Source organism: Hylobates moloch, unplaced genomic scaffold (assembly GCF_009828535.3).
Source record: "Hylobates moloch isolate HMO894 unplaced genomic scaffold, HMol_V3 SCAFFOLD_10, whole genome shotgun sequence".
NCBI lineage: Eukaryota > Metazoa > Chordata > Mammalia > Primates > Hylobatidae > Hylobates > Hylobates moloch.
The window spans coordinates 48010280-48032317 of record NW_026652285.1 but is presented as its reverse complement, the minus strand read 5'-3'; the positions used below and the strand labels follow the sequence as shown (position 1 = coordinate 48032317).

The following is a 22038-nucleotide window of genomic DNA, read 5'->3' as shown; positions in this document are numbered from 1 at the left end:
TGAATCCGGGAGGTGGAGGTTGCAGTGAGCCAAGATCGAGCCACTGCATTCCAGCCTCAGCGACAGAGCGAGACTCCGTCAGAAAAAAAAAAAAAAAGGAAGAAAAGGGTCATTAATTGTAGCCCTTCAGAATCCAGGTTGATTCTAGATAAATTCTGGTCAACTTTGTGTCTTTCAGATAAATTTCTAGGACTCTGTTTATGCCACAGTAAGTACATGGGGAATTTAATGTCTTTATACTCAGGCTCGAGTTAACACAAATTTATGTCAGCTAGCCTTTTATTGTGTGTGTGGGTGTGTGTGTGTGTTTTAATTTCACCGAAGGCCTTTTCTAATTGAACTGCCTATAGAAGATCATATACTTGCCGGGCGCAGTGGCTCACGCCTGTAATCCCAGCACTTTGGGAGGCCGAGGCGGGTGGATCACGAGGTCAGGAGATTGAGATCATCCTGGCTAACACAGTGAAACCCCGTCTCTACTAAAAATACAAAAAATTAGCCAGGCGTGGTGGTGGGCGCCTGTAGTCCCAGCTAACTCGGGAGGCTGAGGCAGGAGAATGGCATGAACCCCGGAGGTGGAGCTTGCAGTGAGCCAAGATTGCACCACTGCACTCCAGCCTGGGTGACAGAGCGAGACTCCATCTCAAAAAAAAAAAAAAAAAAAAAATCATATACTTAATGAAATATGTGTAGAATTAACTATATTTGTGGTCATTAAAATATTTTTCCTAAGGAAACACATATATCAGTTTCTCCAATTTGTCTATGTTTAGAGTTTTTAATATGCCTGAGTTTGCAAGCACAAGCAGCTTTGAAGCCACAGATTGACTTGCTTTTGTATAGTCTGTTAATTAAGGAAATGCTGTTTTCATATCCTCTGGTTTGTTTTTGTTTTAAATAGGATTTGAACACTAGTGAGCAGTTGCTCATTGAAATTTACGATATATATGTTTTTAATTTAAAGAATGAGCTTAAGGTTTAAACCTTTTTCTCACGTATGAACATAAACATAATGTAATAACTCTTCTTAACTGATGGTCAGATCAGTATGTATTGAGATTTAAAAAAAATTTTCCAAGTGAATGTCTAATCATTTAAATATAAGAATTCAGTGCTGTAAAGCTTATAGTATGTAAGGAAATATAGATTCTTAAGTTTGCATCCTATCTGGAAGGAAGGCTAACATGTAAAATCACATTTTTTGAGTCTAAAAGTTGCTGGACTATATTTTTTAGATCTTAATTTCATTAGCCCATTCAATTTTAGAAGACTTGGAAGTGATTTGTGGGGGAAAATCTGTTATGTCTTTGCATTTTAATATATATACACAAACACTCCAAAAAGATACTGATGCACTACTAACTAGTTGAATTTGTTTTTTCTTTTATATAGTTGGGCATTAGGAAAAAAAATACTCTGAGCTTTAAAGAAGCATTTTTTTTCTACTTAAGATAAAATAAATACTGTAAATTATAGTTCATGAAAATATTCTTTTAGCTAGGAGAACTCATTTTTAAAAAGAAAATGGAGGAAATTGGAGAAAATGTAGACTGCCAAATAGTGCAGGTGGTAGTTTAGAGACTAAAGATAGATTTCTCCCTCATCCTGAAAGTTCTCCTAGACCAAAGACAGGTATGTGTCTCATATTTCTTTCAAGCCAAGATTTCAAGTGCTTACAGATCTAGAAGAATAACACAGTAGAAAAACCACTCAGCATTCGTAACCCAGTAGACAAATGCTGTAAATAGATCACATAAAAAGAAATACAGGACACTCAATCTCATAAGGAAATGCAAATATAAAAACCATGTTAAGATGCCATTTTTTACTTATTTTATTGCAAAGATTTAAAAGATAACTATTAGTGAAGGTGTGAGGAAACATAAATATGTTGCTGGTGGAAGAATAAATTAGCAAAAAATTATGTAGAACAATGTGGCTTATTTGTCAAAATTCAAATGCATATCTTGGCCAGGCGTCGTGGCTCACGCCTGTAATCCCAGCACTGGGAGGCTGAAGTAGGTGGATCACCTGAGGTCAGGAGTTCAAGACCAGCCTTGCTAACATGGTGAAACCTGTCTCTACTAAAAATACAAAAATTAGCTGGGTGTGGTGGTACAGGCCCGTAGTCTCAGCTATTTGGGAGGCTGAGGCAGGAGAATTGCTTTAACCCTGGAGGTAGAGGTTGCAGTGAGTCAAGATCGTGCCACTGCACTCTAGCCTGGGCGACAGAGCGAGACTCTGTCTCATAGCAAAACAAAACAAAACAAAAAACAAATGCATATCTTGATTCTTGAAGTTCAATTTAAGGGAAGCTGTTCTACACATATATTTCTGCATGTGAAAGTTATTTATGCCACTACATTAGTGTAGTGTGGGAAGTAAAATTTTTCAAAATAAAAAGGAGTTATTCATGCTAAGGGTATTTGTTTTAACATTATGATAGTGAAAGATTGGAAACAATATAAATGTCCTTTATTAGGAGATTTTGATAAATTATGTTACAATCATGCAGTGAGTTAAGGAAGCTCTGTGTACTGCTATGAAAGAGATTCAGGGGAATTGTGTTAGATCAGGGGTTGGCAAATGTTTTCTTGAAGTGCCAAACAGTAAATGTTTTAGGCTTTGCCGGCAATGTTGTCTCTCCTGAGACTGCTTAGCGCCTTGCTGTAGGAATGCAGCCATAAACAATTCTTAGATGAGTGAGTATGGCTGTGCTTCAGTAAAACTTCATTTACAATGACAGGTGACTGGCCTGCAAGCCATAGTTGCTGTACCTGTGTTAAGTGAATGACGCGAAGTGAAGAACCTTGGTATGTAAACTATAATAGAAGTATGAATGAATTATTGAAAGCATAGAGAAGAGAGTTCAGGGAACTTTGCCTGGGATATTTAGGAAATATAGATGAAGTGATAATTTATAATAATAAGATAATAATTTGAGTTTCCGTGGGTGAGAGCTCTAAAGAAAGTCTTTTCTGGGTTCAGTGAGAAGTTGTCTGGCTGAAATAAAGAGTTCTTTGTTGGGAGTTGATGAAGAGGTTAGTTAGGAGATGCTAAACACTCCTGATTTATAGTCAATTTTCTATGACGAATAAAAAATTTTTGGCTGGGTGTGGTGGCTCATGCCTGTAATCCCAGCACTTTGGGAGGCCAAGGTAGGTAGGTTACTTGAGCCCAGGAGTTCAAGACTAGCCTGGGCAACACGGCGAAACTCCATCTCTAAAAATATAAAAATTAGCTGAGCATGGTGGCACACACCTGTAGTCCCAGCCACTTGGGAGGCTGAGGCAGGAGGATCGTTTGAGCCTGAGAGGCAGAGGTTGCAGTGACCCGAGATGGCACTATTGCACTCCAGCCTGGGCAACAGAGCAAGACTCACAAATTTAAAAAAAAGAAATTCAATACTAGTTCTGTTAAGCCTTGACATTTTGCCATATTTGCTTTAGATTTTTTTTTCATATTAAAAAAAAAAATTTTTGACTGCTTCTGCAGAGCAGGGCTACGCCACAGGCAGTGTGCTCAGGGCAGCCATATTTTTTAAAAGAAGCAATTTTATTTTTATTTTGAAAATTTCGATGTAATAAAAGATTATTAATGAGATGTTTTTCATTCCTTTTTATACTGTCTTTAAATTTGGCGTTCATTTTACACTTACAGCACGTCTCAATTTGCAATAGCCACGTTTTAAGTGTTCAGTAGCCACATGTAGTTAGTGGCTTTTACTGTATTGTACTGTTTCACAGTACTGTACTGTGATTCAAAGAGAACCACCGTAGGTACCTAAAAGTTGTATTTACTTCTACCACTAGGGGTCAGCCAAGTGTCATAATGACCCAACAAGACAGCACTTTGTGTTGGAGTTTTAAAATTTACAACTGCAGTGCAAAGATTGTTCTGTGTGCAACAAAGGAAACCTCTGTCAAGAGTAATGTTTACTGCTGGTGAAAAAGCTGGAGCAGAAAGGGTGATGGAAATGTGATCTATGGCCTCTTTAGACACATGGGCTTGATATCCTTACAGATGTATCCCTTCTTCTCCGTTCCTGTTTGTCTTGAATAAACTGTTGAAACTTTTCCTCCTGTTATTAGGGAGGTCACGTTTGTAGTAAATGTACTGCTTCTCCATATTTGGACCTTATTAACTAGGTAAACTTGTTGGCTTGCTTATTTTCGCTAAGAATCTCAAGTAGGCACCATTTGATTACTGAGCTACATATTGTATGCGTCTCTATTCCTGCTTTAAAAAAAAAAAAATTCAGCCTGGTTTAAGGTTGTCTCACCATTAAGGTCTGTATTAGATTTATGTTTCTTGTTCTCCACAGAAATGACCTCATAGAAATGCCCTAGACTTGGCCGGGCGCGGTGGCTCATGCCTGTAATCCCAGCACTTTGGGAGGCCGAGACGGGTGGATCACGAGGTCAGGAGATCCAGACCATCCTGGCTAACACGGTGAAACCCCGTCTCTACTAAAAATACAAAAAATTAGCCGGGCGTGGTGGCAGGCGCCTGTAGTCCCAGCTACTCGGGAGGCTGAGGCAGGAGAATGGTGTGAACCCGGGAGGCGGAGCTTGCAGTGAGCCGAGATTGCGCCACTGCACTCCAGCCTGGGCGACAGAGCGAGAGCCCGCCTCAAAAAAAAAAAAAAAAAGAAATGCCCTAGACTTTATACGGATTCATAGCAGAAATTCCCACTTAGAGTGCGTTAGTTTACACATCACAGTTAGAGGAACTTTTCATTATGCTGTTAATATCCCTTGTCTAAAGACCAAATGAATAAAATCTAGCTAAGAACAAAGATTTAGGGAACATTTTTCTCCATCTTACCCATTCATTGCATAGTTCCTGATCATTTTTTCAGTTCTAGAGGGTTTGTTTTAATGCATTTCTTACATGTCCACTTCCTCTTTGTCATAATGCCAGTAAATTAGATTTATATTAGTGTCTGTTAACTCTTAAGATAGGACTTTGATATATTCTTTGTTCTGTGACTTGATGGGTAGCCTTTCAATAGCAGTTTTAATACAAGGTACTGTTAATATATTTTCTGCCATTAGGTTGAGGTAGAGAGTTCTATGGTTCTGTTTAGTTAAGGAGAATTTGATAAAAGCAGTCATTAAGTTAACTTTCTGTAAGTTAGCAAAATAATTGTTAACATTATTGTCACAGCTTTCCCTTCAGAGTAGCATAATTTCTAACTCCTGCATGGTAATATTTTACTGGGGTCATCAGCCATTTGGAAATTGATTGCTGGTTATTTTTATATAAAGATTTAAATGCTATATGAATTTACTTCCAAATCCTTTTGCTTTCTGTTGCATGAGTTTGATCAGATAATTAAAAAAAAAAATTCTAAGCTGAGAACAGCCACTTGCTGGGTAAGAGTAGAAATGCATGTTATGATTGGACAGATGGGAACTGAGAAAAGAAAGGTAATTCTGCAGAGTAGGGGTTTCGGTGGGTCTGGTAGGGAGTGAGAAATGAGAGAGCGTTAGGTCTGAGTAGGATGCCATCATGGCAGGTCCCTTATATAAGGAATAGCACAGAGTCCTAGAGCTATGAGTTTTCAAAAGCCCCATAGTGTTCTTTCTTTTTTATTTTGAAGTGGGACATGCCAAGGTTATATGGGCTACTAGTAAAGTACCCTGTTGCTGCTTGGAGCATGCCAAACTTAAAGGCCACAGTTACCAAAGATAAAAAAAAATTAGTAGGAGTAGATTTGGAAATTGGATTTGATTTGTGAACCAAATTTAGGAAATACAGTAGTGAAGTTTCTTTTTACTTGACATGATATTAGCTGATTGTATACATTTTCCTTTGGCTTCTTATAAGACTACAATTTTAGTTTCCTCGGGATTATATTGATTTGCCAAGATTCCTGAGAAAAAGCCTTGTTTTGGTAAAGCTTTTAGTGGTTGGAAAGTGGAATGATGGATCTTACGTGAAGGAAATATGTATGGCAGTGTGGTGCTGGTAGGTAGAGATCAGTTTGGTCGTGAACCTCTGGTTTGGTGTAATATATTTGTTATCATGTATGTTTAATTAGAGGGCCGTTTCCCATTTTCCCCATGAAAATATCCCCTCCCCCAAATTCTTCTGTCAACTAAAATATATACGGATTTAGAGATATACCCGACACATTAAACTGTACATCTGTTTAATCTAACATAAACAATTGGGTTACATATAAAATTTAGAAATAAAGTTATGTTGTATTTTTTGTCCCATATGATGAAGTACTTTTGTTCAAACTCTTCATATTTAATTGGGATCCCTTTGGAATAATTTGTCTTTCTAAGATAGTTGTTCAGGGTGACAGCTATTAGCAATATGAGTGACTTTATAAGTCTTCAGATGTAAGGGGACTCCTTTTTTCTGAAAAATAATTTTTAAGGGCTAAAACCCTCATCTGATATCAGAACATACATAATAATTCCTTATACCTTTTATTTTTGATATTTAGAAGTATTTCTTGATTGTGAGAAGTCAGAGTCTTAGTGAGCTTATTCTTATTGAGTAAATGAGTAAGTTTTTAGTTGTTAATGTGGATTTTGTCTTTTTCTTTTCTTCTTTGAGGGGTTGGACATAATTGCCTTATTTCATTTCAGGGATCCTTCTAAAGTAAATATTCTGGTACCTGGTGCTGGACTAGGAAGACTGGCCTGGGAAATAGCTATGCTAGGTTATGCTTGTCAAGGAAATGAATGGAGTTTTTTTATGCTCTTTTCTTCCAACTTTGTACTCAACAGGTATTTAATTTATTTTTTGCTGGAAATAGTAATTTCTCAGAATCAGATTGACTTACCTATTTTCTTGAACAATTTTGAATTTGAAGATAAGTACATAGCATTTGATTATTACATATATCACAAATGTTTCTTATGTTAAAATCAAAGTACTTATACAAATTATCACTTGAACCAATTGCCTAGTTATTAGAATGTTGAAACAGGATGGGTGAGTGACTTTATAGAAAGTGACTGGGCACTCCATGAAATGATTTCTGTACAAAATCTTCAGGACTAAGTATGAACCAGGAAGGAGTATTTCTAAATTTATTCCTTAAGCTTCTTTACCTCCTTGTTTCTTTAGTTAAATAAGAGTTTAGTTTAGCAATTATAACTTTTTCTCCTTAATCAAGTTTTTATAAAATGGCCAAGTATGCTCTCATGACTGAGTTGGAAAGATCTCTCAGAACTTCTGTGGCCTCTTTTGGAAGGCAGTGGAAAACAATTGTTATTTTTAAAGCCAGAAGATGTACATTGAGTAGCTGCCTTGTTTAAATAATACGTTGTCTCGGATGGCAGTATGAGTTTTAGGGGGTTGGTGAAAAAGGGAAAAAGAAGAGGGTTATACAAAAAATAGATAGCAAACTGTTTTAGTTGAAACCAGTACCATTTAAAAAAACCTCGTTGGACTGTTTTACTTGGTTTTGAAGTTTAGAAATACATTTTTAAAAATTTGAATGAACAGCACATTTATATCTCTGAATTTACTTTTTTTTCTGTCTTTAATCCATGATTGGTTGCTCATCTACATGTATATGTACATTTTCAGATAATTAGGGAAGCTGTAATAGTGACTCTTTAAATATTAATTATATATGCAAATCTTCAATTAAACAGTATATTTTTAGTATTTAAAGTGGATTTTCTTGGTAAAATATTTAGTTAACACCTGATTTTATACTCATATTTTGCAGATGTTCTGAAATTAATAAATATAAACTTTATCCTTGGATCCATCAGTTTAGCAATAACCGGAGATCAGCTGATCAGATTCGACCCATCTTTTTCCCTGATGTTGACCCCCACAGTCTTCCTCCTGGTTCTAACTTCTCTATGACAGCAGGAGATTTTCAAGAGATTTATTCAGAATGCAGTAAGTCCAAATCAAGCGTTTAAGAAGTCTTGTCCTTTATTCTAAATTTAATGAGCTAGTTTCATCCTAAGCCAAGGTTTAGATCATTCATTTTGATGGTAGAACATAAGGCATATTTCGGTGTCAATTTAGAATGTTTTCAAAGTCATGTACAAGGCAGTAATAGGAAATAAGAAGTGTAAGATATCTACAGTCAAGAAATTTAGAATCTATTGGGCCCATTAATACTAAGAGATACCATGTAAACAAAGTTTGAATGAGTAATGAATACAAAAAAAAGAAAGGTTATTAGTGTAAGAAGGAAGCTGTTCATAGTGAGGCTATGACTTGAAGGTTGAGAGAATAGCATTTGAGGCAGGCAGAAGTACAAAGATATGAATAAGGTGATTGGGGATGGCAGCACAGCTGTACTGGCAGGGGAAGAAAAGATTTAATAGGAGATTTAATGAGATTTAATGGGAGCTATTGCTAGAAAAGTAAATTTGTTCCAGATCATGGAGGACTTTTATAGTCCCGCTGCACAGTTGACTTCAGCCTGGCAAACTGTTGAAGAAATCTGAGCTAGGCAGGAGAGAAAGGGAGATGGTAATAGGGAAAGAAGAGAGGGAGATTGGCACTAAAAGGAAAGCAAAATAGAATACTGAGGGTTCAGCAAGATCATTGAGTCAATAGGTATTTGTTGAGCACCTACTAAGTACCAGGTATGTTCTAGGTGTCAAAAGAGAACAGTGAACAAAACAAAATCCCTGTCCACAGAGAACTTCCAGTAGAGAAAGGGAGGCAATAATAAATACAATATTGTAAGGAAGAAAAAATAAGGCAGGGAAGAGGGGTTACAGAGTGACTGGGGAGAGGCTGCTGCTTTATATAGAGTTGTCAGGGAAAGCCTTTCTAAGAGTAGAAACTAAAAAAAAAAAATATCTAGCAGAGAACCTTGAAAGAGTACAGAGGCAAACCACTGAGATATTTGAAGGGAAAATGTTGCAGATGGGGAATGGCAAGGGAAGAGGATCAGGGAGTAGAGAGAGTGCTTGCTCTGCTCAAGGAGGAGCTAGGCTGTAGTAAGCAATGGGTACAATGGTGAGAGGTCAGCTTCGAGAGGGTTTGATGAGGCAAACTTGTTGACAGGCCATAGCAAGGACTTGAAATTGTACTCAGAGAAACAGGAAGCCATTGGAGGGCTTAAAGCAGGGATAGCAACAACATAGATTGTTTTTATTCATTTATTTATTTAAAACATAGAAAGTTTTTGTTTATTTTTCTCTGAACTCTGAGATTGGGACAACCTGTACTCTGAAGGAAGTAAGGGAGAGATGGAAGATGTTAGGTGTTGTGGATAAGGAATGAAATAATGGAAAACATCACTTAGGCAAGTAAAAGTCCCCTTTTTCTAGAGCAAGGTTTGAGAGAACAGATGATGAAGGTAGGGATCAAGTGCCTTTATTGCACTAGCATTTGTATAGACACCATACCTCCTAGAGGCAAACGGTGTTCTCTACTGGGTTCCCACCCACTGCTTCTGCCTGCCCCTGGCTCCCCTTTTTCCCTGGTAATTATTCGAAGTTGTGGTAGATGTTGAGGTATTTGGATGTCATTCATTCCTCAGTTGGCAACTGGTGCCTGCAGTCTTTCTGAAACCTGCCAGAATTGGTGGTTAACACTAGTTTAAATTTGAATGACTATTATTTTGTTTTAAATGATTTTAAATGAAGGCTAGAAGTTGAATAGAGGATAAACAAAACTCTTAGCAAATATCATTGGTAATAATATGTAGAGAATAGATTATAATATCAGTGTTATTGGGGATGATTTCCAAATTGATTACTTAATCAGATTATTGATATCAGTATTTCCCATAAGTGACTGTTTGGTTACCTTGATTATAATGTTGATCAGAAGTTTAGCTTCTGAATCTCTGTCAAATATTAATACTCTGTAAAAGGTAACTGGCAGATTTAAATAATTAAAAGAAAAAAGCAAAATAACATAACAGATGCAGTAATATGATTTTTCTTCATTAGATACCTGGGACTGTATTGCTACCTGTTTCTTCATAGACACAGCTCACAATGTAATTGATTATATTGATACAATATGGAAAATACTCAAGCCAGGTGGAATTTGGATAAATTTAGGTAAGTTTTTTAGTATTTACTAAAATTTTGTATATTAATCTTAGTACTTACAGCTGTATTACATTTAACTTCACAGTCTCAAATGTTCATGAACATTAGAATTATGTTGTAAATGTTTTAAAACCGCTACAGTTTCCTTTAGACTGCATCCTGGTGGTGATCCCTCCTAAGGCAGTGGAAGCTCAGAAGTTGTATATTCACACTTAGGTCAGTCTCACAGTCATTGTAATTTCAGTGTATACTAATTGTTGATCTGATGGTAGGTAATCATTCCCTCATTATCACCATCCCACATGCTGAGACAGTGGTCCATTCTGTTAGGAAGAGAGTGTTCTCTTTTTCTTTCTATAATGAAGCATAGTGGGGAGATTTTACCTCTCCTGTGGAATCTTCCTCCCTAGTACATCCATATACTGGGAAGAGTGTAGGTGTGATAACTTCTGTGATTACCTTGAGTTTAAGAAAGAATAGAAACACAATTTTTTTAATGCAAAAATCTTTTTTTACTGCATTCTACTTACTACTCGATGTTAGAAATTAAATGATGAGTATAACATGGTTCCTCCAGTCCAGAATCTAAAGGAAATTGCCACTTTACTCCTTTTTAAAATAAAGGGGGTATAATGATAATATCCAGGTAGATATACATGTGTTCTTTAGTGAGATACATAATCTGCATTCAGAAAGACATCACGACTAGAACATAAAGGTTTTCAAGGTAAGGATGATTATACTACGTAAAAGGACATAACGTACATGGTTTTGAGCCCTTGGCCTTCCTGGTGGGTCTATTTTTGTGACTAATTTCTGACACCTACTCTCTTTTTAATGATTTTAATTTGCCAGAAATTTTGCCATTTGGGACTAAGCCCCGGAGGTAGTAGTAAGTCTTTTGCAAACTTCTCTTAAGAATTCCTTAGGACCAGATGAAAGCAGCCGTACAATGCAATCATAATAAAATAAATATCCCAAACTGTAAGTCTTCTTTAAAAGTAGTTACCTTGGGAAATTTTTCCCAAGGAAAAATGGAAAGATATTACCTACTGGGTATTTGCTTACTGTGGGTTAGGTACTATGTTGGTCCCTTATAAATACCTTGTGGAATCTCAAAGCAGCCCTATATTGAAATGGCACTATGTTATAGTTGAAGAAACTTAAGAGTCTTCGGTTAAATAACTAGCAGAACAATCCTGTAGCTTACATGTGGCAAAGACAGGCTTGAAGCCCACAGCCAATTTCTTGATTAACCTCAGTTAATTTGTAAGTTAGCATTAACATGACCCTGTGTTTACATAATTAAATTTTTTGACCCCCATTACTGAGTTACGGTAAGGTTTTATGTATTTCCAGAGCATGTGACTTTCATAGAAACAGCTTTTTTTAAAACATTTATTTTATTGGTTTATGAATATTAAGTTATATAATACAATAATTGTAACTACCTGAAGCACATAAAGTTGGCTCCTGATAAGTATACTGTTTGATAAGAGTAGATGTACTATAGTGTGACTTATGATCTGTCATGAGCATCAGAAATAATGGAGCATGTTGGTTAACAGGAAGTCAATAAGGAGAGCTAATTCCACTATGGATTCTCAAAACAATTTTGAAAATTGTAATAATGGAGAAACACAGTCCTTAAAAATAGTTATTTGGAAGGTTAGTACTTTATAAAGTATTAAGTTATAAATCTTTTGTATGTATAAGTTAAAGAATGTAAAAAAAAAGTCTCAGAATCGGTTTTATTTTAAATGTTAGTGTGTTCTGGGCATCTAATCTGTTTTTCATTTTTTATGCCATGTACTCATTTTTGACTCCATATTCCTCCTACCTAATCTCATGGCTTCTCCTACTCTTTCGATTCCCAATCAGTATCTCTGGTCCAGACATCTCTCTTGTGCTCCAAGCCAGTATGTCCAACTTGGGTGTACCACAGATACTTCAAAATCTTTGTGTCTCAAGACCAGCCTGGGCAGCATGCCCCGAGACCCCATCTCAAAAAAAAGCCAAAACAAAACGATTCCATGCCTCCCAATATTTTTTCTATTCATCATCTACTCAGGTTCCCCCAAAGAAAAATACTGGGAGCCTTTTGTTACCCCTTTTATTAGGTCACTCAGGCTACCATAACAATACCACAGATTGGGTGGCTTAAATAACAAGTTTATTTTCTCACAGTTCTGATGACTGGAATTCCAGGTGCTCACCATGTTGGTGTCTAGTGAGGGCTCTTCCTTTGATTTGCAGGGGTTACCCTCTTGCTGTGTATTCACATAGCCTTTCTTTGGTTGTGCATAGAGGGAGAAGGAGTGAATGAGAGTATGGGTGAGCTCTTTGGTGTCTCTTCTTATAAGGACACTAATCCTATTGGATGAGGACCCCACCCTTACGACCTCATTTACCTTAATTACGTCCTTAGAAGTCCTACCTTCAAATAAAGCCACACTGGGGATTAGGGCTTCAACATGTGAATTTGGAGGCAGGGAGACACAAACAGTCAATAGGACCTCTCTTTTTCCTCGCTGTTTGTCTCTAGTCGGTCTAAAAGTTGTATCTCCTAAAGCTACTTAATCGCTCTTGAATATCCTTCTATTCCAGAGTTTCTCGATTGTGGTATTGACATTTGGGCTGGATCATTCTTCAGTGGGAGTGGTGAGGGAAGTGGGGGTCTGGCCTGTATAGTGTAGGATGGTTAACAGCCTTCCTGGCCTCTAAGACTCCAGTAGTACCTCCCAGTTTTGACAACCAAAATGTCTTTAGATATTGGAAAATGTTGCCCTCTGGGAGTGGAGGGTGTTGGCAAAGTCATCTCCAGTTGAGAACCATTGCTCCAATTTCATGGTTTCTTGCCCGGATTAGCATTAGGATTACTGTAGTAGTTTCCTTAAGGACCCCCCTCCCTTCAAGTTGTCTTCAGCCCTTTTCATTTCTCCACATAATCATCAGTGACCTTCCTAACATGCAAATATGTTCCTGTAAGACTCCCTGCATGAAATTCTAGCTTTCTGGAAAACCTAAACTCTTCAGGATTATGTTTTTTACCCTCAGGATTGTTTTTTACCACCCCTTCTCTGACCTCAAGTGCCAGTCCTTTGACTTAGCCCTTTCTTTCTCTTCTGTTTTCCCTTGGTTAGTCCCTGTGTGTTCTTAAACACTTAGCTCAGGTGATCCTTTCGGGTTGGGTTAAGTATTCTGTGTATCTTACGTTCTAAGAGACTCTGCTGTAACATATAGTTAAGTTTGGTGTTAGCACCCATATGCTTTTGTTTCCACTGCTAGTCTCTAAGCTCCGTAAGGGCAAAGATCTAATGCTTCCTAGTCACCTGGTACAAAGCCTGGCAAACAGTGGATATTAATAACTGTTACCTGTATGTATGAATGTATTGTTTCAAAATTTGAAAAAGGGAACATACTAAGATGTCTCGAAGACATGATGAAGTGCCATCTATATTGGTAAATTCATAACATTCTTATGGTTTTGGCTTTAATTACGTAGACCTGGAGGCTTAATTTACTCTGTAAAGTGAGAGATCAACCTCTTGGGGATGATTTTACCCTAACCATGCTTATGTAGACTAGAACATCAATATATTCATATATAATGGGAAATGTAATGGCCAGCCATTTGGGAACAAGTGACATTGGAGGTAAAATTATATATGAAAATGTTGCCCAAATTGCATGAAATCAGATTTGGCGGGGATCATTAATTTACAAAATGCTTTAATTAAGGAGAATTTGATGGACTCTTTAACACTACCCAGTTTAAGGAAAGCTAGTAAGCCTTTTAAGGGAACTATTATGCATATGTCCTTTGGGTAAGGCTATGATTTTGGCAGAGAAAAAAAGAATGCCTGTGAATTCCCTTTTTCAGTTTTTCATCCTGACCAGCACTCCTTAAACACATTTATTTATAATTTCTTCTAAAAAGGAAGTGTGTGTGTATGTATGCACTGATAAATTTGGGAGTCAGGTAGTGGAGGGCAGGCATTTAGCTACATCTGGAAGAATTAATAAAATGAATCTAACTACATCTGAAGAATTAAAATGTAACTACATCTGGTAAAAGTACCAAAGGAGATCTTTGTGAAGTGTATTGAAAGATAGGTCTTAAATCAGATTTTAGAGCATTATGAAGCTACAGAATTTTTTTTTTTGGACGGAGTCTCACTCTGTCGCCCCGGCTGGAGTGCAGTGGTACTATCTCGGCTCACTGCAACCTCTGTCTCCTGGGTTCAAGTGATTCTCATGCCTCAGCCTCTCAAGTAGCTGGGGTTACAGGCGTGTGCCACCATGCCTGGCTGTTTTTTGTATTTTAAGCGGAGATGGGGTTTCACCATGTTGGCCAGGCTGGTCTTGAACTCCTGACCTCAGGTGATCCACCTGCCTCAGCCACCCAAAGTGCTGGGATTACAGGCGTGAGCCACTGTGCCCGGCCTAGAATTTTTTAAAACATGAGATTCCCTTTAAAAGGTAGACATGCAGCCTTTCCTCATTATAGTAGTAGTAAAAATATAAAAAGATATAAAACACATAGACAAAGAATGGCAGGCGTGTTATTGGGGGACAAAATAATGTACCAGTTTTTAGAAGTTGGGGTAGATAGGTAAGTTTTGCGAAGAAAAACACATGTGAGAGCCACCTTACCCGAATAACTCTGGAAAATGAGGTGCTGAATGGAAAAACCTAACTTGAAAATCTGTATATATTGAACAGTTGACTCCTCTATAATCAAGATGCCTACCTTATATGCCCAGTTCCACTCCATGCTCAGGTGGGAGACCGTAAGTTTAATTCCCTAGAAAAAGTAAATAGGAAAGGAGCAGGATTTAGGAAAGCATGTCCTCGTATAGAATGGGGGCAAAATGTAGGGCAGAAAAGAAGGGGGTTAATTAAAAACTTTGGAAAATGCTCAAGCAGTGACCATCAGCCCAAGCCATCTCCAACTCCAACATGGTGAAACCCTGTTTCTACTAAAAATACAAAAATTAGCTGAGTGTGGTGGCGCACACCTGTAGTCACAGCTACTCGGGAGGCTGAGGCAGGAGAAGTGCTTGAACTTGGGAGGCAGAGGTTGCAGTGATCTGAGATTGTGCCACTTCACTCCAGCCTGGCGACAGAGCGAGACTCCCTCTGAAAAAACAAACAAACAAAACAAAACTTACTGAGGTTTGAATTCCAGATGTTTTGGACAGATGCAAGTCATATTTCTTGGAGTGGGCACGTCAATATCGCTATATAAGCTTATTTTAAAATTAATAATTGTTTCTTGTATCTTTTTCTGTCTCAAATCTTTATGCCTAACTTTTTAGATTTTTCAGCCTTTTTGTGGCAATCTTTATGTTTTAGGTGTGTCTCTTACAAACAGCATACAGTACATTTTTACTATCCAGTCAAACAATCTTTATCTCTTAACCAGAACTTTTAGAGCCTTACAGGGGTAAATGGTTTAAATCCACTTGTCACAGATATGGCAAGTGGTTTGGCAACCCCCTTTAAGCTAGTTCCTGTTCTTTCGACATATCCCTGTCACTGTTTGGAGACGGGGTTTCACTGTGTTGGCCAGGCTGGTCTTGAACTGTTGTGAAACAACCAGATATTCCAAGCCCATCTTGTACTTTCTCTGACCAGCCATTATTTCCAAGGATTCCTGGTTCCTTTTAATGGGGAATGGTTTGTAGAAATGGAAAATCTAGTTTCTACCACTGGAGTGGTATTTTGTCTAGGCCTTTTTGGCAAACAGGGTAGGAAATATATGTATATGTCCGTCTGTAAAAATCATATGTACATGCGTGTCTGTAAAAATCATCAAAGGAGGGCCTTAAGAAAAACTAAACACACACGCATACATACATACACACAAACATACAGACAAAATCATAAGTTCATACTGATAACTTTAGTTCCAATGCAACACTCAATATGAGATACTAAGGTGGCAGGTAGCTTTCAGCACTTAGAATATATCACACCCAGTGGCCTCTTGCTTCTGTCTTTGCTGCTGAGAATTCAGCTTTTTAAAATGTTGCTCCTCTGAAGGTATTCTGTTTTTTTAAGATTTTTACTTTGTAGTTTTTAGCAGGTCTAATATTACATGTAGGTGTAGAGTTTTCTTTTTAATACTGTGCAGTTTATTAGGCTTCTTAAGTCTATGAATTGACCTTATCAGTTGTGAAAAATTCTCAGCTTTGCGGGGGGATCCCCTCTTACCAATCGTAGGTTTAGCATTAAAATATGTAACGATAGCCATTACTTCTTCACATACTGCCTCTGCCTCATTCTTTTTCTCTGTTTCTTCTGGAAGTGCAATCAAATGTATTTTATAGCTTCTTATGGTAGCTTTCATATCTCTCAACCACTTCTCTTGCTATCTTTCTCGCCATGCTGCACTCTGGATAGTTTCTTCTGACCGATAGTCTTTTATTTGAAAATACTGAGCATATTATTTCTGATAATTCTAACATCTCAAGTCTTTGCAGGTCATTTTCTGCTTTCTCTTGCTTTTCTTGGTTCTTGTTCATGATTCCTTGTTTCTCTGTGCTGTTGACTTTGAGTTTTTATTGGGGATTGTTCGTGAGAAATCACACTTTGGATTTCTTAAGGCCTGGGTTAAAGTGTTTTTCCCCAAAGGAATTTGCATTTGCCACTTTTAAAGCATCAGATCTTGCAAGAACTCAGTATCCTGAGAACAGCATGGGGGGAACTGCCCCCATGATCCAGTCACCTCCCACCAGGTCCCTCCCTCCATGTGGGATTATAATTTGAGATGAGATTTGGGTGGAGGCACAAAGCCAAACCATATCAACAGCAAACTATATTTTTAGGTTAAAAAAATTCTTTAAAGGGGGAAAAAAGAGAAAACTACCCAGCAATGAAATAGGCTGTACAACATAAATATGCAAGTTATTTTAATAATAAAAAAACTGGATGACGTAGCTCATGCCTGTAATCCTGACAACTCCTGAGGTCAAGCTAGGCAGATCGCTTGAGGCCAGGATTTCTAGACCAGCCTGGGCAACACAGCAAGACCCTTCATCTCTTAAAAAAATGTTTAAAAATTAGCCAGGTGTAGTGGCCTGTGCCTGTAGTCCCAGCTACTTGGGAGCTGAGGTGAGAGGATCACCGGAGCCCAGAAATTCAAGACTGCAGTGAACTATGCTTATGCCATCGTACTTCAACCTGGGTGACAGAGCAAGACTCCAACACTCAGTAAAAAAATGAAAAAAAGAATAAATGTAAACAACCTATATACAGAAAAAAATGTTCATTCTCACTGTTAATCAAGTAAATAAATATAAATGTGCTACCATTTTTCACCTATCATATTCACTAAGTTTTTTAATTTGCTTACTTAAAGCTTAGGTAAGTACAGTGAAATGGGATATGCTCTTGTTCTGTTAGTGGGGATGTAAAATGATACAACTTTCTTCTAGAAAAACAGTAACATGTTATAAAATAATGTGTGGGAAAACCTTAAATATTCATACATTCAGTCAGGGGTTGGCAAACTACAGCCCATAGGCCAAATTTGGCCTGCTTCTAGAAGTCTGTCAGAGGAAAATAATCAGATATGGGCAGACTAAAGACTGATGAAATGGACAGACATACTCAGCAAGAACTTAGAGTGAACTTACATTTCTAACAGTAATGGAGTGGACAGTCATAAGACATTCATACAGTAAAACTATTTTCTAGAAATAATGAAATAGGGAAATGTTCCCAATGAAGTATATAAGATGTAAGACTGTATATGGAATACACTGTACATCGAGGAAAGACTGCAAGGAGATAAATATTCAAGTGCTTACTCTGAATGTTAGACTTATAGGTGATTTTTTAATTTTTTAATGCTTTTTCATGTTATCTCAGCTTCCTAGTTTTGATCTTATAATCAAGGAAAAAAACATATCTTTGCTCCTTCTGTTATGGCCACTAAAAGAATATGAAGAAAGCTGGGTGTGATGTTGCATGCCTGTAGTCCCAGCTATTTGGGAGACTGAGGCAAGAGGATTGCTTGAGCCCAGGAATTCTAATCCAGCTTGGGTAATATAACGAGACACTGTCTCTAAAAAAAAAATTAAATAATTAAAAATTTAAAAAGAAAGAACGAAGAGACATGAGAGTTGAGAAAATAAAGAACCCTTTGAGGAATGTGTCTCTGTTATTCATCTTCATATATATCCAATGCCAGACATTAGCTAGGTGCTTGGTAAATATTTGTTTAAAGAATAGGCAACTAGGTCGTAAATATGAAAAACTGCTCAGCCTCAAAGAGATGCAAATTCAAATTATATATAATTTTCCCCATATCAAATTAGCAAATATTTTGTTTAATAAGAATTCTTGTTGTGTTTTTTTTTTTAAGTTGGATTTTTTGGAGGTATAATTGACATATAGTAAAATTCACCCTTTTTACAAATGTACAGTTTGATGCATTTTGAAAACTGGATAATTGTGTAACCATGGCCACTATCAAGACAGGGAATCTTCCCATTTCCATCACCCCAAAATGTCCCCTTGTACTTCTTTGTCTCCTCTTACTCCTAATACCATGCCGTCACTACTTTGGATTCTGTTACTATAGTTTTCCCTTTTCTAGAATGTCATATAAGTAGAATCATACAGTATGCTGCTTTTTGTCTCTGGCTTTCTTACCATAACACTTTTGAGAGTCATCATTTTGTTGCATGTACTATTGTGGTCTTTTTTTATTGTTGAGTAGTTTTCCATTTGATATATTACATTTTGTTTATCCATTCACTGGTTGGTGGACGTTTGGGTTATTCCCAAATTATTATGATTAAGAATAAAGTTGCATTAAATATGAGTATAAATCTTCACGTGGCTGCAAATTTCCATTTATTCTGCATAAATACGTACCTAACAGAATTGCTGGGTCACATATGGTGAGTGTATCTATAACTTAGAAACTGGCAAGGTGGGCTGGGCGCGGTGGCTCATGCTTGTAATCCCAGCATTTTGGGAGGCCGAGGCGGGTGGATCACGAGGTCAGGAGATGGAGACCACGATGCAACCCTGTCTCTACTAAAAATACAAAAAAATTAGCCGGGCGTGGTGGCGGGCGCCTGTAGTCCCAGCTACTCGGAGAGGCTGAGGCAGGAGAATGGCGTGAACCCGGGAGGCGGAGCTTGCAGTGAGCCAAGATTGCGCCACTGCACTCTAGCCTTGGCGACAGAGCGAGACTCCATCTCAAAAAAAAAAAAAAAAGAAAGAAACTGGCAAGGTGTTTTCCAAAGTGACTGTACCATTGCATTCCCACCACTTAATGTAAGATGTTGAAATAAGTACTTATTGCAATTGTGAGTGAAAACTTATAACTCTTTGGGAAAGCATTTTTGGCAGTCTGAATCAGGTCAGTAAAAATGTTTATTCTCTGACCTTCAAGAAACATCTTTGTAAGGGATAATCTAAAATATGCACAAGGATATTTGTCAAAGTACCATTGTATTAGAAGACTAAAAATATACACTCCAGCTGTTGTCTTTGCTAAAATTTGTAAGTTCAGCACTAAGCTAGGCATTGTAGTGGGTTCAAAAGCAGCTTAAGATGTGTTCCTTGACTTACATAACTTGTAATCTAGTGAGAAAACAGTGCTAATTACCTGAAAAATTTTCACTGAGCAATGCAACACTGCATTAAATGAGTGTTAAAATACGCCACATTAAGAACAATGAGCAGTAGGGATGAAGACTTGGATGGATTTCAGCAAGGTTTTGAAGCATGGCTAAAGCTTGAGGTGGAGGGTTGGGGCTTTTTAGGTGGAACACACCATGACTAGAGGTAAAAATGGTCTGAGTATGTAGAAATCATTGGAATATATGTATGTATGTAGAGATAATAAAACTATGTTATTGGAGGCTCTTAAAATAATGGAACAGGAACAACATAATCTTCAAAAGCTGGAAAGACTGCTATGAGGCTCTGCATTCTTATAAAAGCTTTGGGTAGTCTAGGAAACATCAGTGATCAGGAAATGGTAGAAAACGATCATTTTTACTAGTACTAATATAACAAATTTCAGCTTGATAGAGTAGTTTGATAAGGAACCATTGTTATCTTTTGTAAGTAGCACTAACATATACATTATATTCATGGTCATTTTTTCTAGTTGTTTATGTAGGATACAGAAAGGAGAGAGAAAGAAAAACTTTTTTACCCTGACTGTGATCCAAAGAATGTTAAGCCTCTTGATAGCAGAACCTTTGTCTTGTTATTAAATACTTTTATCTTCCATGATTAGCACATTGTATGGGGAGTAGGAGTAGAGAGCTGGTTGCAGGATTTATAATTAACCCAATGAAAAGTAAAGAGAAGATTGTCTAGATTAGCCTGAAGTATATATAACTGTGTTAAGTGATAATGGTTCCTGGATGAGGTTGATGGATTGGGCAGAATGATAGATTGAAAGATTTGAAAATCATGCTTTAAATCATATGTGCATTTCTTGAATGTATGGAATGAGCAAATAGTAAAGGGAGGATGTCATAGAAACAGTGTAATACCTGTCATTTACTTAGTGCCTTGTTTATGACAGGTGTAATACATATTATCTCATATTAAAGTCATATCACAGGGCACACACGGTGGCTCACGCCTGTAATCGCAACACTTTGGGAGGCCAAGGCTGGTGGATCACTTGAGGTCAGGAGTTCCAAGACCAGCCTGGCCAACATGGTGAAACCCTGTCTCTACTAAAAATATAAAAATTAGCCTGGCGTGATGACAGGTTCCTGTAATCTCAGCTATTCAGGAGGCTGAGGCAGGAAAATCGCTTGAACCTGGGAGGTGGAGGTTGCAGTAAGCCCAGATCGTGCCACTGCACCTCACCCATCCTGGGCAACAGAGTGAGATTCTGTCTCAAAAAAAAAAAAAAAAAAGTCGTATTACAGATGAAGCGGAGTTAGTGAATTGCCCACAGCACACAATTATTAGATGTTAGAGCTGGGATATGAACAGTGCACTTAAAAAAAAAAAAAAAAGCCAGCTCTAATGTTACTTCCTCCTTTCAGGAAACCTTCCACATAACCTGTCCACCTTTTACTACCTAGGTTAACTTGAGGCTCCTTCTTTGTTTTCATATGATACGCAGTTGCTAACTGCAGTTTTGCATTTGCTTATGGAATTATAACTGCAGAATACATTTGGAATTTGAGGACTTAGCATTCTCTGATTCATCTACTCCTTCAGTAACTTACAAGTGAAAGGTGAAGTTTACAAGTAACTTACAAGTGAAGTAACTTACAAGTTAAAGGTGAAGGCCCATGGTGTGAATCACAGTGTAAGGCAGGTATGCCAGAGGGACTTAATCCTCATGAGTGTAGGCTCAACTCTTGAGGGTGTCAGATACTAGGCCAAATTTTCAGAGGTCTGGGCATTTTCAGCAAATGCCTAGACTTTTTATGTTTGTCTCATCCAGTACCTAACTTACTCAACTTGGAATTCGGTGTAACACAGCTATGAGTGTATGTTTATATTCAAGTAATTCATAGTATCTTTAAACCATAGGTCCTCTGCTGTACCACTTTGAAAATCTGGCAAATGAACTTTCCATAGAATTGAGCTATGAGGATATAAAAAACGTTGTTCTGCAGTATGGATTCAAGGTAGAGGTAAGAATGGAATAAAATATTGCCAAAGTTTAACTCCCAAAGCACCTCAACAGAAGTGTTGATATCATGGCTGTTAGTGACTATTTGAATTCTCTATTTTCTTATCTATAAAGGGAAGATAATACAGGTTGAATATCCCTTATTCAAAATGCTTGGGACCAGAAATGTTTTGGATTTTGGATTTTTTTCCAATTTTGCAATATATGCATATACATAATGACATATCTTGGGAGGGGACTGAAGTCTAAATGTGAAATTCATTTATGTTTTATATATGCCTTATAAGCATAGCCCAAAGGTAATTTGATAACAATATTTTAAAATTTTGACCACCTGCCACATGAAGTCAGATGTGGAATTTATCACTTGTGGCATTATGTCGGCACTCAAAA

At 37.4% G+C, this 22038-nt stretch overlaps 1 protein-coding gene and 1 long non-coding RNA gene across 4 annotated transcripts in view; one reads left to right on the top strand and one right to left on the bottom strand.

Annotated features, from left to right (window-relative positions):
• CARNMT1 (carnosine N-methyltransferase 1) overlaps positions 1–22038 on the top strand; it is a 47840-nt gene that overhangs the window by 22297 nt on the left and 3505 nt on the right. For all 3 annotated transcript variants that reach the window (XM_032164310.2, XM_032164312.2, XM_032164311.2), the window contains exons 4-7: positions 6609–6749; positions 7703–7881; positions 9903–10016; positions 21543–21646. In XM_032164310.2, coding sequence (XP_032020201.1) covers positions 6609–6749; positions 7703–7881; positions 9903–10016; positions 21543–21646 — 538 coding nt within the window. The remainder of the gene's footprint in view (positions 1–6608; positions 6750–7702; positions 7882–9902; positions 10017–21542; positions 21647–22038) is intronic.
• Positions 14766–22038, bottom strand: part of LOC116475164 (uncharacterized) — a 33121-nt gene continuing 25848 nt past the window's right edge. Inside the window, exons 4-5 of the long non-coding RNA XR_009215126.1 lie at positions 15029–15149; positions 14766–14814 (exon numbers count right to left, since the gene is read on the bottom strand). This is a non-coding gene — a long non-coding RNA (uncharacterized LOC116475164). The remainder of the gene's footprint in view (positions 14815–15028; positions 15150–22038) is intronic.